Source organism: Chiloscyllium plagiosum, chromosome 16 (assembly GCF_004010195.1).
Source record: "Chiloscyllium plagiosum isolate BGI_BamShark_2017 chromosome 16, ASM401019v2, whole genome shotgun sequence".
Taxonomy (NCBI): domain Eukaryota; kingdom Metazoa; phylum Chordata; class Chondrichthyes; order Orectolobiformes; family Hemiscylliidae; genus Chiloscyllium; species Chiloscyllium plagiosum.
Window position 1 is genome coordinate 38,490,599 of NC_057725.1, and position 17,429 is coordinate 38,508,027.

A 17,429-nucleotide genomic window follows, 5' to 3' on the forward strand; every position below is an offset into this window, starting at 1 on the left:
GTGTTCTGTTTATTGACCCACTAGTGAAAATTTTTGCTTTAGCTACATTTACCATCATTTCTCGTTATCTTGAAACTTGCTGTTGGGTCCTCTCTCAAGCTTCCCTGTTTCAAGAGGAATATTCCTAAATTTTTCAATCTCATAACTAAAGTTCCTCATTACTCGTAACACCCTTACGGACCTTTTCTATACTATTACTAAGAGTTTGACATCTTTTCTGATGCATATCCAGAATTATTCCAGTTGAGGTCCAACTAGGCAAAATTTTATAATTCACGTGATCTTTTATCTTTTTATTAAATTTAAAAGCCCAGGTAACCCATATGCTTTCTTGACTATCTTTAAAGATTTATTGGCACAATCACTACTCATCTACACTTGTAAAAATCGTGCCATTTACAATTTGTCTTTTCATATTAGCCATCCCAAAATACATAATTTAACATTCCTCCACATTAAACTACAATGCCATTTTTCCGTCTATTTCTTCTTCTTGAAGTCTATAACAATTTTCATCAATATCTACTGAGTTTTGTATCATCTGCAAATTTGTTTTTTCACTATTATGCTAGACAGCCCATACTAGATTGTTTACGAAACCAATGCTTGGGGAATAGCACTCCAAGAAAACTACTCCAAATCTAAAACTTTGAACCAACATCATTCTTTGTTTCCTATGAATGAACCAATTCTGCATTCATACCACCAACTATTCCCATGGCCTACCAACTTCTCTACAAGCCTCTGTTCAGCACATGTTGTATGCCATCTAAGTCTATACAATTTCTACAGCACAATGCAACCTTCTTTGCTATCGCAACAAATAATTCAATTGAATTAGTCAGCTGTGATTTGCCTTTAACAAGTTAATGCAATCTACCCTTCATTAGCCTACACCTTTTTAAGTGAAAAGTTGATTTTGTCCTTAATAATGGTTAGTCTAAATTCCTGGTTGAAATCTCTCCCTTCCAGAATAGTGGTACAACAGTAATTTTTACTGTCCACTGGCACAACTGTAGCAATGAACACTGAAGGATTGCGACCTATCTCTCTAGTATTTCTACCTTTCAACAACCTAGGGTGCATTCAATCTGGACTAAGTTATTTACCGACTTCAGATAATGCTCGTCATTTCATCACTCTCCATCTATTATAATCCTGTCTATTACTTACTTCTCTGTTCAGTGCAACGAAAATAGTATCTGCTTCCTTTGGAAAGACAGATGCAAAGCATTTATCTAATACATTAGTCTTGTCCTCTCACTCTACATGAAGAATCAGGCAAAATTTTCCTAACTAAATATTCACACTCTACATGGATAGAAAATATTTTCTAACTGAGCATAATGTTGCTAACTAATCTTTTCCATAATCTTCTGCCTCTGCATTAACATTTTTAATATTGGCCAAACCAATGACACCCATATTCCATGAATGAATAACTAAGAAGTATATGGAAAGAAGCTGTGGAATTATACAACTCTCATGTACTTTCCACCAGCTCAGAAGAACAGATCACTGGGGTCACCAAAACAAGTAGCTAACTGTCACAATGTGCTATATATCTTAAACAGCAGGAGTAGGGCTTGGAGACAGGAACAACCTTACAGCTGCAGACCAAGCAAGATCTTTTCAGGTGCAAGTAGAACCTCAGGGGCCATCAATGAAGACAACTATCCTGGATCAGAATCAGAAATCATGTTAGTTACCACAACTATATTGAAACTGGGGGAGATTGACTCTGGTCATAGCTTTCTTACTCAGCAGTCATAAGATTTTTTACACGTCATCAACCACATCTTTAGAGAATACTCTTTGGATCCTTGGAGATATCAGCTGCTTCTGTTTGGAAGAATGAAAATCTAATGGAAGGCAGAATGATGACATCATAGCAGCTTCCAGTTTATCTTGCAAACACAAATGAAAATCTTTAGGTGGTCACTTACCAGCTGAACAATGATAGAGTGAAATCACTTTTGACAAATACTGCAATGATCTGAGGTGCCTTCATTGCCACAGGTGAATCAATGCACCAGTTTGAATGCACCCATTGCAAAAACATCCGAGGGCTCTCTCATTCTGACTGGTCTCATTAGTCACAAAGTGGACACAAGCGGTGATAGTGGCAAACATGGTACCAGTGAACTGGGGTGCACTTCTGTGCAACAAATTAAGAAATCCTGCAGATGGCACCAGTAGTTGTCTGAAAGGAGATAAAGCTGAATAAATTCATAAGTGCATTCATTGCCAAAGTGTGCCCTGCTAGCCCAGCTGAAACCAGATCTTGGTCCAGGAAGTTGAAAATATCAGAAATAACCTGGCCTCAAAGTCTGGGCCACCATTGTGCAATTATATCCACAAAGCTGATCCTCTGACTACATACCCTGTATCAGGGTTTTCAATCTCTTGATCTTTAGGTTCATCCTGTCTGTCCAGTGGAGCAACTAGTGGATGAGAAGGTTGCTGTCCTGATGGTGTTCCCCATATGTTGCTGCCTGCTGCTCCTATTCCTCATCAGATGTACAAGATTGAGCGGGACAACCTGCTCCCATGCTGCTTTGAAAGTTGACAACTGGGAAATGCAAACCAAAGTTTGGAAAACATCCATTGTAGCAGAAATGACTTCCAAAGTGTTGGAAATCACCTCCAAAACAATGAAAGTACACCCTCAGACAGATTTAGGCACAGACGCAGCTTTCATTGGTCAACAATTAAAGCCTTGCAGACTTGCTTATCTCCATTTTGGTCTCACCTGCATGGAGAAACTTCAAACATCTCTTGAAATCTATATACCGGAGTTTAAAGCTAGTGTTCAGAATTAAACCTTCAATCAATTTTCATGTTTGTTCATGATACTCATCCACCTTCTCGTCTGAAGGGGCATTCTTATACACCATGCAACCTGTAGCACTTAAAGAGAGGTCAGTTACGTTGGGTTTCTAACTAGCTTTTGAAACCTCTGTGTACATGCACATGCTCTATACAGGTTAAAATTCTGCTCTGTATTTCAGAAATGCATCACTGGTTGTAAAACTCAATGGATTAGCTAGACATTATCAAAACTGAAATACAACATTAAATTATAATTTCGTATAGGATTGACAAAATAAAATGTCTCAAGGGACTTCTCTGCAGTGTTATAAAACATAATTTGACATCTAACCACAAAGAAATATTAGAACAGATGATACAAAGAGTGCTAATGAGATAGTTTTTAAGGAATGTCTTAAAGCAGGGAAGAGATGTGGAGAAGTTTACAGAGGATATTCCAGAGCTTAGGGTCTGGTCAGCAAAAGCCAAGTCATAAATTTGGATCAGAGAGGATAGAATATATATCAAAGGATTGTGCAGCTGGAGGAGACTATTGTAGACGTAAGGATAGGCAACCCCATAAATAGATTTGAAGATAAGGATAAAAAATTTAAAATTAAGATGTGGCTTGAACAGGAGCCCATGTACATCTTTTTAATGATCACAGTGAAAATGGGCTACGTATAGTCAACTTTCATCATTTGACTTGAATACATAAGACTTGGATTAATTAAAAGTAGTCTGAATAGGCACGATGATGAACTAAAATGGCTGCTGTGATCACCTGACAAGCTCAGGCAACCCACAGGAAATACACAAACCAGTTGCCTCAGAATTACTATTTCAATCAAAAACCACTGAAAGTGAATGAGGCATTGAAATTTGTATCTCTAAAGGAATGGCATTTTTAACCAAAAAGAGAAAGCAACATGGACAGATAATGGAAAAGTACTGGAAGCAACTCTCTCTCTCTCACTCAATCTGGGTGGTGGCCTAGTAATAATTGTACAGTCTAGTAATCCAGACTAATGTTCTGAGGATGAGCTCAAATCCAATCTCACCAGCTTGTCACAAAGGTAGTCCCTTTTTTTCTAAAAGATGTTCCTTGGCACAAGGAGACTCTGTCCTTGATTTTTTTTCAGGGGGATATTAAACCGGGGCAGACTCCGGTTTGGTACAGAGATGAAAAGGATTTTGAGAGGCATTTTGTTTATATGTGAACAGATGGGACTTCAGGCCAAAGTGGTCATGCTTTAGAAGTGACCTGTATAAATAAAGGGGAGTGGTCAGCTCTTTAGCTAGCTGAGCAGTTTTAGTTCAGTCTTGAACTGGGAAGTTCAACGGGGAGCTGTATGGAAACTCTCTCTCTTTTCTACCCTTCAACCTGTGTTCCATTTATACTGGGTTTTAAGGGGAGTTTGTTTATTGGGACTATTGTGTGCATTCAGAACAGCATAATTAAGTCCAGTTGGATAGGTTGAGTTCTATAGGGGTTCTTTATTTTGTTATTTGTGTTTCATTGTGTAATTTTGTGAATAATCTTTTTGTCTGTTTTAAGATCTAGTAGTCAACCTAGCTATCTTACTCCGGGTAATTTTCACTGTACACTTACCAAAACAAATTGCAAAGTTATGGTTTGTTGAGTGGTTTGGCCTAGTCCATAAGAAGCTCCAGGTATTTAAATTCAAATAACATCTGGAATTAGTCTCAGTAATGATGACCATCAAATCATTATGATTATGTTTTAAAACGAAGTTTCACTAATGCCTTTTAGGGAAGGAAACCTGCCATTCATACATGGTCAGGCCTCCATGTGACTGCAGACCCAACAACATGGTTGACCCTGAAAAGCTCTCTGAAATGGCCAGCAACCCACTCATACCCTTGAACAACGATCTGTTTTTCTTGAATATAAGAATCACGCTAGCTTTCCACTAGTCCATTGGCACACCATCTTGTTCAACATTCATTCTTGTGCTTGGAGACTGTTATAATCAGGTGAGGAGGGGTCATGACTCCTCCTTTTTTGATCCCCATTCTTGGTCAGTTGTAACATTTTTTTCCCAATATACTGTTACATTTTTAGCATACAGACATCACACCTTAATTAAACTTAGTTAACCAGATCAAAAGTGAAGAAGAACCAGTTCCAAGGTTTTCTTGAGTGAAAGACAGTGGAGTTGTATAAGCTATGACAACAGCCCAAAAATAAAGTGAAACACCAGCCACAAATATAGGTAACTTCCAAACAGATTGCGAGGATTGATGGGGGATAAAGGCAAATCCTATTAAATATCTTAAGAGCCCTGATACTGATTAGCACTTGGTCCAACTGTTTAGCACTTGTCCTGTCTCATTAGCAGTGATGAAGTTGGAGTTTGATCTTGAGTTCTCAGTGAACAGTGATTTTACCAAGTTGCCTTTTTCCACTGGTGTCGGTTTCTGAGAGTTTTCCTTTTAATTTTTGTTTTTTGTCACGGGATGTGGGCATCACGGATAAGGCTAGCATTTGTTGTTTGCCTCTAACTATGACTTGTAGAGAGAGTTAACATAGTCATATAGTACTTCTCTGTCATAACTTACATTCAAGCTATCAATTTCATTTTGAACAAAAGGGATTATTATTTTCAGGAAAACTCATTCTTGACCTTGTACATTGTGTTAATGTTGAAAGTGCTGATCTCAATCAGGAATAATTATTGGCAGTTATTGGAAATATTAAGGCACACTGACTAACTGTTTCAGACTAAATCTTGCATGAGACTTTTCATAAATCTCTGAATGGAAACTACCTAATTCTCAATTAGCAGAAACTCAACTCTCAATGATGGTCTTTGAACAAGTTTGTTACAAGTGAACAAAAGTTTGTAATTCAAGGTGTAACACCATACCTTTGAAAAGAGGGTGAAGCAGCCCAGACGACTGATGACACAATAAACCTCTGGTAAGCGTGGGCCTTTACCACTTGGCTGAAATTAAAAGTAAAAAATAATGAAAATTAAAGATAGTCCTTCAATAGTAACAAAAATTCTTGTTTTATTTATTAATAAGGAGTTGTGAGGTCATCTTACAGCTGTACACGACATTGGTTAGGCTACTGTTGGAATATTGCGTGCAATTCTAGTCTCCTTCCAATCAGAAGGATGTTGTGAAACTTGAAAGGATTCAGAAAAGATTTACAAGGATGTTGCCAGGGTTGGAGGATTTGAGCTATAGGGAGAGGCTGAACAGGCTGGGGCTGTTTTCCCTGGAGCATCGGAGGCTGAGGGGTGACCTTATAGAGGTTTATAAAATCATGAGGGGCATGGATAGGGTCAATAGACAAAGTCTTTGCCTTGGGGTGGGAGAGGCCAGAACTAGAGGGCATAGGTTTCGGGTGAGAGGGGAAAGATAGAGAAGGGACTTAAGGGGCAACACTTTTCATACAAAGGGTGGTGCATGTATGGAATGAGCTGCCAGAGAAAGTGGGGGAGGCTGATAAAATTACAGCATTTAAAAGGTATCTGGATGGATATATCAATAGGAAGGGTTTGGAGGGATATGGGCCAAATGCTCGCAAATGGGACTAGATTAGGTTAGGATACCTGGTCGCATGAACATGTTTGACCGAATGATCTGTTTCCCATGCTGTACATCTCTATAACAACGCTTGCCCTTCACTATGACTCGGTAAAAACAATGACTGCAGATGCTGGAAACCAGATTCTGGATTAGTGGTTCTGGAAAAGCACAGCAGTTCAGGCAGCATCCGAGGTGCAGTAAAATCGACGTTTCGGGCAAAAGCCCGATTCCTGATGAAGGGCTTTTGCCCGAAACGTCGATTTTACTGTTCCTCGGATGTTTCCTTCACTATAACTCACCCTTCAATATTAAACATACTTACTCTGTTATGTTAAATACATCTGCCTTAACATATTGTTCATCCTAAAGGATTAAAGATACTTAATGTCCAATTTTGCTCATCATCCAGTAGTAAAGGTTTCTCTCTACAGTGTTATATAGGATATACAGCACAGGATAGGTCCAACTACTTGATGCTGGAACTTGTGCCCCATTCAAGCCTACACCATTTTTTGCATTTAAAAACAGCTATCATCATTGTAACATTCTCCTTTTCCCCTCAAGTGCTTAACTAAGCATTGTTAAATATAACAAGACTATTTGTTTCAACCACTCCCTGGATTTTAATGCCAAGGTTTACCGTGACTCCAATGTCTGGAGCAGAACCATGGAAAAAGGTGAGGTTGAAAAAGCCAACATAAATGACATCCATTCTCCTGCTGACAAATTGTGCTCAGTATGGCCTCATCATAACAGACACCCTCTTCTGTAGGAAGGGTAAACTAAAAACAACTTCTTTAGGTATGCTAGATTTGGCGCAATATGGATTGCATCACATTTGGATCACTGAGCTAAACGATGTCTGTATCACTTGAACTGTGTGGGGAACTGATACCTGTCCAATAGATAACTGAACCAGTGATGAACACCATTCATCACCAAGACATTATATAGTTCAAAAGTCCAACAGAAAGTAAATCAGTGTCTGAGTTTGAAAATAATTGAAGAAAAGAATTCCAAGTGCGACTCACAACTGATCTGCAAAATTTTCTGACATCACAAATCAATTCCAGTACAGTAGGATCAAATAAAGTCAGTGAACAAGAAGCCAATGCCCAGATCTTAGGATTCGGACAATTACATCACCTGTACCAATTCGATGCAAGCAATGCTGAAATAGGAGACTTCCTAAAGTAAAATCAGTAACCTTAATTGGCTGCAGAGCAATGCAATGTCATTTCAAGACTCATGCCCAATGACAAATGTGGAAGACAAAGAAAACATGGTGAGAACAGAAAGCCCAGAAGATCCAACAATATGCTGACCATCAAGACATGAAGAATTTTGAGGTCACCAGGCCCATCTACAAAGATCAAACAGACAACAATCTCCTTTGCACAGCGTCTCAGATGCATTCCTCTTCTAATGATGATAATGCCATATCAATGCTGGAAAGAATATTCCAAACAAGTTCAAGTTCAGATGTCCCTCAGTGCCCCAAGGCAAAATCCATGGTTGAGCCACCATCAGCGGGAGAACTGTAACAAACTAACAAACAAATGAAAAACAACAAAACCTGCAGCTCCAATGGTATCTTGGCTATGGTCTTCAACGCTGATGGGCCTTTGCTAGCATAAAGATCCCATGTAATTATCTGACAGATTTGTGGGGGAAAATAAATTCCCCGGCTCTCTCTATTTCATGAATGAAGCAATTATAACTACCTTTATGAAGGGCACTGAATCATGGGGAACTATTAAGGTACTTCCCTCTTCTCCACAGCAGGGAAATTCCTGAAACACAAATTCATGAGTTTCTTATTTTCTGTGGCTAAGATAATCTTCCCAGAGAAATGTGCCTTTAGATCTTTTGGAGGAACTTTCAACATGACTTGTATTGCAAGATAAAGCCAAGAAATATGAATGAGAATAGCATCAGGAATTCACCATTGTATTCATTGAACTGACCAAAGCATCTGATTCAGTAAATCATAAGGCTCAATGGATTGTATTCCAAAAATCTGGATGTCCAAGAAACCTCTTGCAATTGCTTCATGATTATGTCGTTACAACTGTCTGAGTGAGAGGATCTGAAACTGATGCCTTCCAAATCCAAATTTGCATGATAACTTTTAAATTATACAGGGGATAACAAATAAACAGTGTCTTTTCACCTCTCCAAATATCAACTATCTTTTGCTGGCAGTGTTAAATAGAGATTAATACTTAACCAATCTTCCTAGATGTGAATGGTCTATAGTTTATAGGTGACTGCAGTGTTGATGGCACGCTGTACTAGATTTGTAAGTCACTTTCAATGTCTCCAATTCTAAATATGAGAAGCTAAGCCAGTTTTTCAATGTTGCCAAAACAAAACTCATATCAACCTATATCTGGTCCGCCAAATATTCCAGCTCCCATTAGTGTGAAAGGGGAGGCACTGAAATATGTTCAATGCTTTCCATACCTTGGCAGCCATATCTCTCAAAAGGCCATCACTGATGGCGGGGAATGCTTAACGACAACGACCTCTAAGTGCAGACCTTTAATTCAACAAAAATTCTAGTGTCCACAGCAACTGATATTACCATGCTCTTGTACTGCAATGAGATCTGGGATGTATATCAGATCAGACAGTGAGAGGAATCTCATCAGCAGTACCTCACAAAATGTTCCAGACTCCAATGGGATGACCATTGACAAAATCTACAGTCGTTCCTGAAACCGGCCAGTATTCAGGCAAAACTCCTGGAAAATCAACTTTTATTGTCTGGGCATCGTGTCCAGATAGACAAAAACTATCTTCCCAACTCTCAAATTGCCAATGTTCTGGAAGAGGACAAAGAACACAATTCAAAAATACACTGACGCTTTCCACGAAGGACAGAGCATTGACAATAATGATTGGGAGGAACTTACTTCCAATTGTGTTGAATGTGGACAACTCATCCATCAATCTACATCAAGCTTTGACTCACCGCATCTTAATAATGAGGCAGAGTAGCAATGGAGAATCCTGCACTCCAGATCATACTTCCTCATGAGACAGCCTGGTCCATATGTCTAAAGGTTTGCAGTTTGATAATGGACCTGCTCAAGCGGATGCAGATCCATGACAGAAACCCAAGACCCTAGGGGCATCATCTTCAAATAAACTCAAGGAACGTTAGATCATCTCTCATTCCTTTTTCAAGAAAAAGGTCCTAGCCTGCAAATCCATTAAAGATACTTTCCATAAGATATCACTCGTTTAATATTATTGAAGTGTCTTTATCTATATTGTATATAATGAAAATGCTTTCAGGAACGATACACTTACAAAACCCACAAAAACGTATTTTTAATCCGTAATCCAGCAGGCAGTACAAAAGGCAAATGTAAGTTAGCCTTCGTAGTGAGAGCTTTTGAGCACAGGAGTAAGGATGTCTTGCCAGAGAGTTTTACAGGGCCTTGGTGAGACTACACCTGGAATATTGTGTATAGTTTTGGTCTCCTTACTGGAGGAAGGTATTCTGGCTAAGGAGGGAGTGCAGTGAAAGTTTACCACAGTCATTGCTAGTCTGATAGGACTGACACTAAGAGGAAAGGTTGAATTGGTTAGGATTATATTCGCTGGTGTTCAGAAGAATGAGGGTTCTCTCATAAAATCGTAAAGAATTCTACAGGACTAGACAGGTTATCTTCAGGAAGAATGTTCCTGATAGCAGGGGAGTCCAGAATCAAGGGTCACAGTCTAAGAAGGGTAAACCATTTAGGACTGTGATGAGGAGAGATTTCTTCACCCAGAGGGTGGTGAGCCTTTGGAAGTTGCTACCACAGGAAGTAGTCAAGACCAGAAAAATTGCATGAGTTCAAGTAGGAATTGGATGGAGCACTTGGGGCCAAAGGAATAGTGCCATGGGGGAAAAGCAGGAGAAAGCTATTAAATTGTACTATTAGCCAAAGAACATAGAACATTACAGCGTAGTACAGGCTCTTCAGCCCTCGTTTTGTGCCAATCTGTGGAACCAATCTGAAGTCTATCTATCCTACACTATTCCATTTTCATCCATATGTTTATCCAATGACCATTTAAATGCCCTTAAAGTTGGCGAGTCTACTACTGTTGCAGGCAGTGCGTTCCATGCCCTTACTACTCTCTGAGTAAAGAAACCACCTCTGACATCTGTCCTATATCTATCACCCCTCAATTTAAAGCTTTGTCCCCTCATGCCAGCCATCACCATCCGAGGAAAAAGGCACTCACTGTCCACCCTATTTAACCCTCTAATTATCTTATATGTCTCAATTAAGTCACCTCTCAACCTTCTTCTCTCTAATGAAAACAGCCTGGTCCCTCAGCCTTTCTTCATCAGTCCTTCCCTCCACACCAGGCAACATCCTTGTAAATCTCCTTTGCACCTTTTCCAAAGCTTCCACATCCTTCCTATAATGCGCTGACCAGAACTGTATGCAATACTCCAAGTGCAGCCGCAACAGAGTTTTTTGCAGCTGCAGCATGACCTCATGGTTCCGAAACTCGATCCCTTCACCAATAAAAGTTAACACACCTTATGCCTTCTTAATAACCCTATCAATGTGGGTGGCAACTTTCAGGGATCTATACACATGGACACCAAAATCTCTCTGCTCATCTCCATTACTAAGAAATGTTACCATTAGCCCAGTACTCTGCATTCCTGTTGCTCCTTCCAAAGTGAATCACCTCACACTTTTCCTCATTAAACTCCATTTGCCACCTCTTAACCCAACTCTGCAGCTTATGTCTCTCTGTAACCTGCAACATTCTTCAGCACTATCCACAACTCCACTGACCTTAGTATCATCTGCAAATTTACTAACCCATCCTCCTATGTCCTCATCTAGGTCATTTATAAACATTACAAACAGCAGCAGCCTCAAAAAAAGATCCTTGCGGTACACCACTAGTGACTGAACTCCAGCATGAACCTTTCCCATCAACCATCACCCTTCTATCTTCTTTCAGCTAGCCAATTTCTGATCCAAACCGCTAAATGACCCTCAATCCCTCCGTATTTTGTGCAATAGCCTCCTGTGAACCTTATCAAACAACTTACTGAAAACCATATACACCACATCAACTGCTTTACCCTCATCCACATCATCATGTGGAGGGAAGGACTGATGAAGCATGACCTACCCTTCACAAAGGCATGTTGACTATCCCTAATCAACTTATTCCTTAGATGATTATAAATCGTATCTCTTACAAACTTTTCAGATACTTTACCCACTACCGAAGTAAGGTGCACTAATCTATAATTACCAAGGTTGTCTCTACTCCCCTTCTTGAACAAGGGGACATTTGCTATCCTCCAGTCTTCTGGCACTATTTCTGTAGACAATGATGACATAATGGTCAAAGCCAAAGGCTCTGCAATCTCCTCCCTAGCTTCCCAGAATATCCTAGGATAAATCCTATCCAGCCCAGGGGACCTATCTACTTTCATACTTTTCAGATAATGAGGAATGGCCAACTCCAGCTCCTTTTTTACTATGTTTCAATTTAAAGAAGTGCTGAGACAACTGCTTTATAATATCCATTTGTTCTTAGGGTATGCTTTTCTTACGATTGAGAAAAAAAAACTGACATCAGAAAGGAAGTAGGGCAAAGTTGAATGGGGGAAAGTTGTGGGTGTAGAAACTATTTGGAAAATTAAGAAATTTCAAAGTTTTGAGGTTTTGGCAAAAAAAATATTTGAGTAAGTGAAGATGAGAAGGGCTTTCATTTCAAAATTGCAAGAAGGAGGATACCTGAATTTTAAGAACAAGAGTAAGAGGTCAAAGTGAAGTGATTTTATTCACTCGGTTTTGCAGCTAGAGTTATAACCAAATATTTTATGTGGCTGCCACTAAATGTTCACAAATATGTGAATCGATGAAGTTCATGAAGTTCACATCTGACTGAAGAGTTGAATGGCTTCCCCTTATTAGGCATTGAATTGCTCCTGAAACCACTGACTGATTAAATCAACTATGTAAAGTTTTTGCTTCAAATCTACACTAAAATTCATTGGAATGTCAACACCTTGCCAGAAGCCTTGGATATCCACCAGCCCATAGCTATCTTTGGTAATTGCCAATAAAAACACATTGGTCCACAAACATCTAGATACAATGCAGCAAGCCAAATAAAAAGTGAAATTCATTTTTCTAACTATAATGGATCTTGGGTGAAATGAAGCTTAAGGTCTGGAATTTCCTCAGAGCCACTTCCTGGTTTGCCACTTTACTGACACCAGAACTACAGTGGGAACCCTGTTCATGCTGATAACCTGGGTTTCTTCAACACTTCCTGTGAAATTACTGTGACAGGCAAATTTCCCCATTGAGTAATTGTAGAGCAGGCCAATTACATATACTGATATTTAGTTTAGCTTTTGACATCCTGCTTTTCTTTGTTTTAAAATAACCTCTCCCAACACACTAGAGGAAGCAGTCAATGCCATCTAATCACACCAAGGGCCAGTCATGTATTTTAAAAATTAACTCATGGCATGTAGGCTTCACTGGACCAAAATTTATTGGACAAATTTTACTGCTCATCACAAGCTGCCTGGCGTAAATAGCAGTGTATTTGGTGCCAGTAGACTCACAATGCTGTGTCTTGGAAATGATGGACAGGCTTTGGGAAGTCAGGAGGTTATTTACTCATTGCAGAATTCACAGCTTCTGAGCTGTTCTTGTAGCCAGAGTATGGCTAGGCCAGTTCTGTTTCTGGTCTTTGGTAATCCACAGGACTTTGATAGTGGACGTTTCAGTGATGACAATGACATTGAATGTCAAGGGGTGATGTTTAGATACTCTCTTGTTGGAGATGGTCATTGTACTGACAAGTGGCAAGTAACGTTTCACCAGGCAAAGCTAGATATTGTTCACATCTTGCCACATTTGGATGTGGGCTGCTTCAACCTCTGAGTCTTGAATGGTGTTGAACATTGTGCAATCATCAGTGAACAACCCCACTTCTGACATTATGATGGACAGATGATCATTGGCGAAGCAACTGAAGATGTTTGGTGCTCAGACACTATCCTGAGGAACTTCTGTTGAGATGTCCTAGTTCTGAGGTGGCTGTTATCCAACAACCACAGCTATCTTCCATTGTGCCAGGTATACATTCAACCAGAAAAAGTGTTTTTCTCCCCAATTCCCATTAATTTGAGTTTTGCTAGGGCTCCTAAATGCCACGCTGTCAAATAAAGCCTTGATGTCAAGAGTAGTCACTCTCAATTCACCTCCTTTGTCCATATTTGAATGGAGGTTGTAATGAGGTCAGGCGCTGCCAGAATCCAAACTCAGCACAACTTGAGCAAGTTTATTGATAAACAAGTGCTGCTTGATCGAACTGTTGAAGACACCTTCCATTATTTTACAGATGATGAAGAGTAGACTAACGGGGTGATAATTGGTTGGGTTAGCTATGTCCTGCTTTTTGTGTACAGGACATTCTGGTAATTATTTACTTTGTCAGGTAGATGCCAACATTATAGCTTGTAAAGGGGCAGTGCAATTTCTGGAGCATAAGTCTTCAGTACTAGTGCCAGTATTAGTTGTCAAGGCTCATTGCTTTTAGAGTATGAAGTGACTCCAGCAGTTTCTTGATATCAAATGGAGTGATTTCAATTGGCTGAAACTGATATTTGGAGGAGACCAAAATGGATCACGTACTCAGCACTTCTGGCCGAGGATTGTTGTGAGTGCTTCAGCTTTCTCTTTTGCACTGAAGTGCTGGGCTACACTATCATTGAGGATGGGGATATTTATGAAGCCTCATCCTCAAGTAAGTTATTTCATTGTCCACCACCACTCAAGACTGGATGTGGCAGGTCTACATCGGCTTAAATCGGATCTGTTGTTTGTGGAATCAGTTAGCACTGTCTATCACTTGTTGCCTATGCTGGCTGGCATGCAAGTAGCCTTTTTTGTAGCTTTTTTCAGATTGACCTCCTGCACTTTTCACAGAACCAGTGTTGACCCCTAACTGGATGGCAATGATAGAGAGGAAATATGCTGAATCACGAGTTTGCAGATTGTTCTGGAGTCTGATTCTGCTGCTGTTGATAGCCCACAGTGCCTCAAGGGTACAGTGCAGCAGGCAGATGGACAACGATGGGTTAAGTAGCTTCTTCCCTCTTGTTGGTTCCCTCACCATCTGCCACAGACCCAATCGAGCAGCTATGTTCTTTAGGACTTGACCAACTCAGTCAGTCAGCTTCATAGGACATTAGGGGTTGGGGGTGTAACATAGTAAGTAGCGGGAGGTTTCCTTGTCTACATCAGACCTCATGATGTCTGGAGCCAATGCTGAGGACTCCCAGGCAATATGGCAATTCCTTCCAACCGTATACCACTGTCACTTCTGCTGGACGTTTGCTCTCAGAAGAACGTGACATTCTCAAACATGGTGACTTGGGCTGTATAGTTATGGTAACATTCTGAGAATGATTATGGTAAGCTGTGGCATGGCTAGTCTGTGAGATAACTGTCCCAATTCTGGCACTCGCCCCCAGATGTTGGCAAGGAGGACATTGCAGAATAATCACAGCTGAAGTGTAAACTGCTTCCAGTTCCTAGGTTAGTATCAGGTCGTCCACCTGGCTTCATCATTTTCTGGAGTGGTTGATACAACAGAGAGGCTTGCTAGGCCTTTTCAGAAGGCAACTGAGAGTCTCCCACATTGCTCATGTAAGCCAAACCTGATAAGGAAAGCAGTTTTCCTTTCTTAAAGGACATCATTGAACCAGAAGGGTTCATATGGCAATCAGCAATGATTTATGATCAACATTAGATTTTTAATTCCAGATTTTAAAAACTGAACTCAAATTCCATCAGCTGGCTTGGTTGGATTCAAACCAAGATGTCTCAAGCATTTCCTAGGTCCCTGGATTACCAGTTCGCCAATAAGATATCACCTCCCCCTCATTCAGCAATGCTTGAGATTGATGCTGGTAAGATTATGTTGAATTGTAACAATTCCTTCATGACAGATAATATGACTCCATGGGGTAATGGATGTGAAGGCACCATCCAGACTACTGAATATATTTGCGGCTGCTGCAGATTTGCTTGCAAACCAGAATTAGGAAGCCATGACCACAGTAATTTCAAAGAAACGTCTTCACAACATTTGTTCAGACAGTGAGCCAAACAACTTAAAGTTACATGTGTGATGCTGAGAATTGTCACTGCTCATAGGTAACAGCTGGGCCACAGAATGTACTGATTTTCTGCTGCCATTGTGAGCATATTAGCATCCAGAAATATTACTTCTATGCGTAAATAGGGATTTTTTTCCCCCCTTGTATTTAAAGCTCCAAGATAAATTTTGCTACATGGTCATCATACGTGCCAAACCATAGAAAAGTCACGAAAACTGTCAAAAAGCTCCATAAAAAACTGTCAACTTTGAATGTAAGCCCATAACCAAGTTGACCAGTTTCAAATTGTTGAATAGGTTAAATTCCTTTTTACTTGCATGGGATTTAAAGATTTTTAATCAGTACATTGGAGATACTCATATCCTATAATTTGTTTTGTTCTATGGAAACTGAACACCAATGACCTTAGCTATGACACAAGAACAAGCAGGTACACAGAGAATATAAGGAAAATTAAAACCAAAATACTGTAGATGCTGGAAATCCAAAATAGAAGGAGAAAGTGCTGGGGAAACTTAGCATGTCTGGCAATAACATATGGTGAGGAACGGAGTTAATATTTTGAGTCCAATGGAGCCATTACCCCTGGTAAAACATGTCAAAACACACTCAAAATTATATTATAAAAGTGATTGGAAGGCCTCCTGTTTTCACTAAGACTGAAATTTGTGTTCAGATTTTTTAGCTTAAAGTCCCTGCTGCTAAAACTTGAGAAAAAAATCCAGTCACTTGTTCCATTTTGTTGAATTGCAGGCCATATGATTGAAGAAAATAAAATCTATTATTTCTGTTTCAATAGTCTTCATTGTCTGGAATGGCAAGAGTTTGTTTTGACAGCTCAAACCATGATAAATGCTTGACTGGGTTTCAAAAGCTAAAGCCAACTTAATTCAGCCTGAGTTTTGGTGAACAGTTTGCCAGTTTTTAAGAGGTAATTAAAGGATTATCTGCCTTTGATATGGTTTATGGATAGATGGTTGTTGGTTTTGCAACAGTACAATCATTTAAGGGGATTAAATGATGTTCAATGAGAATTAAATTGGTTTGAACATCAATCAAACACACTGCCATTCAGTATGAATGTTAGAAGTTTGCAATTTTTTAAGTCAATTTCGAGGGGCTCATTGCTTTGAAATGAACACGGAATGGGCATAGAGTGAACATGCAGAGCGTTCAGGGGAAAAGTTAGGGGAGACAAGAACAATGTGGAGAGCTGGGCTGATGTCCCAGTGAACTGCAGCAGGCACTCTAACCAGCCTCAGCTCTTGCACTACTGGCGTATTACCATGGGAGTCTGAAAAAAAACTACCTTATTTCTAGAAAATTGTCAAAACTGAAGAGAGTAGCAGAAAAGTGATAGCTTTTATAGCATAGCATAAGGTGATTCAGAATAAACTGAACGGCTATTAGGACAGAAGGGAAGGTCAGGGGAAACATCAAGCATCACAAAACAAATTCCAAAAGGAAGTGATAATGGTTTCAGAGAACAGAAAATATTCTTGATTCATGGGATGAGAAATAGAAAAGGGATGGTCTCCTGATTGGGACTGTATTATAGACTCCCACCCCCCCACCCCTGAACAGTCAGTGGGAAATTGAGAAACAAATGTGGAAGGAGATCTCAGTTATCTGTAAGAATAATAGGGTGGTTATGGTAGGGGATTTTAACTTGCCAAACAGAAACTGGGACTGGGAGAAAGTGAAGGCTGCAGATGCTAGAGATCTGAGCTGAAATGTGTTGCTGGAAAAGCGCAGCAGGTCAGGCAGCATCCAAGGAGCAGGAGAATTGACGTTTCGGGCATGAGCCCTTTTTCATGAATGAGGAAAGTGTGCCAAGCAGGCTAAGATAAAAGGTAGGGAGGAGGGACTTGGGGGA

The 17,429-nt window shown here is 39.9% G+C and overlaps 1 protein-coding gene across 1 annotated transcript in view; it reads right to left on the reverse strand.

Annotated features, from left to right (window-relative positions):
• dennd2b (DENN domain containing 2B) overlaps positions 1 to 17,429 on the reverse strand; it is a 354,188-nt gene that overhangs the window by 68,300 nt on the left and 268,459 nt on the right. Inside the window, exon 13 of the mRNA XM_043705852.1 lies at positions 5,703 to 5,780. Coding sequence (XP_043561787.1) covers positions 5,703 to 5,780 — 78 coding nt within the window. The remainder of the gene's footprint in view (positions 1 to 5,702; positions 5,781 to 17,429) is intronic.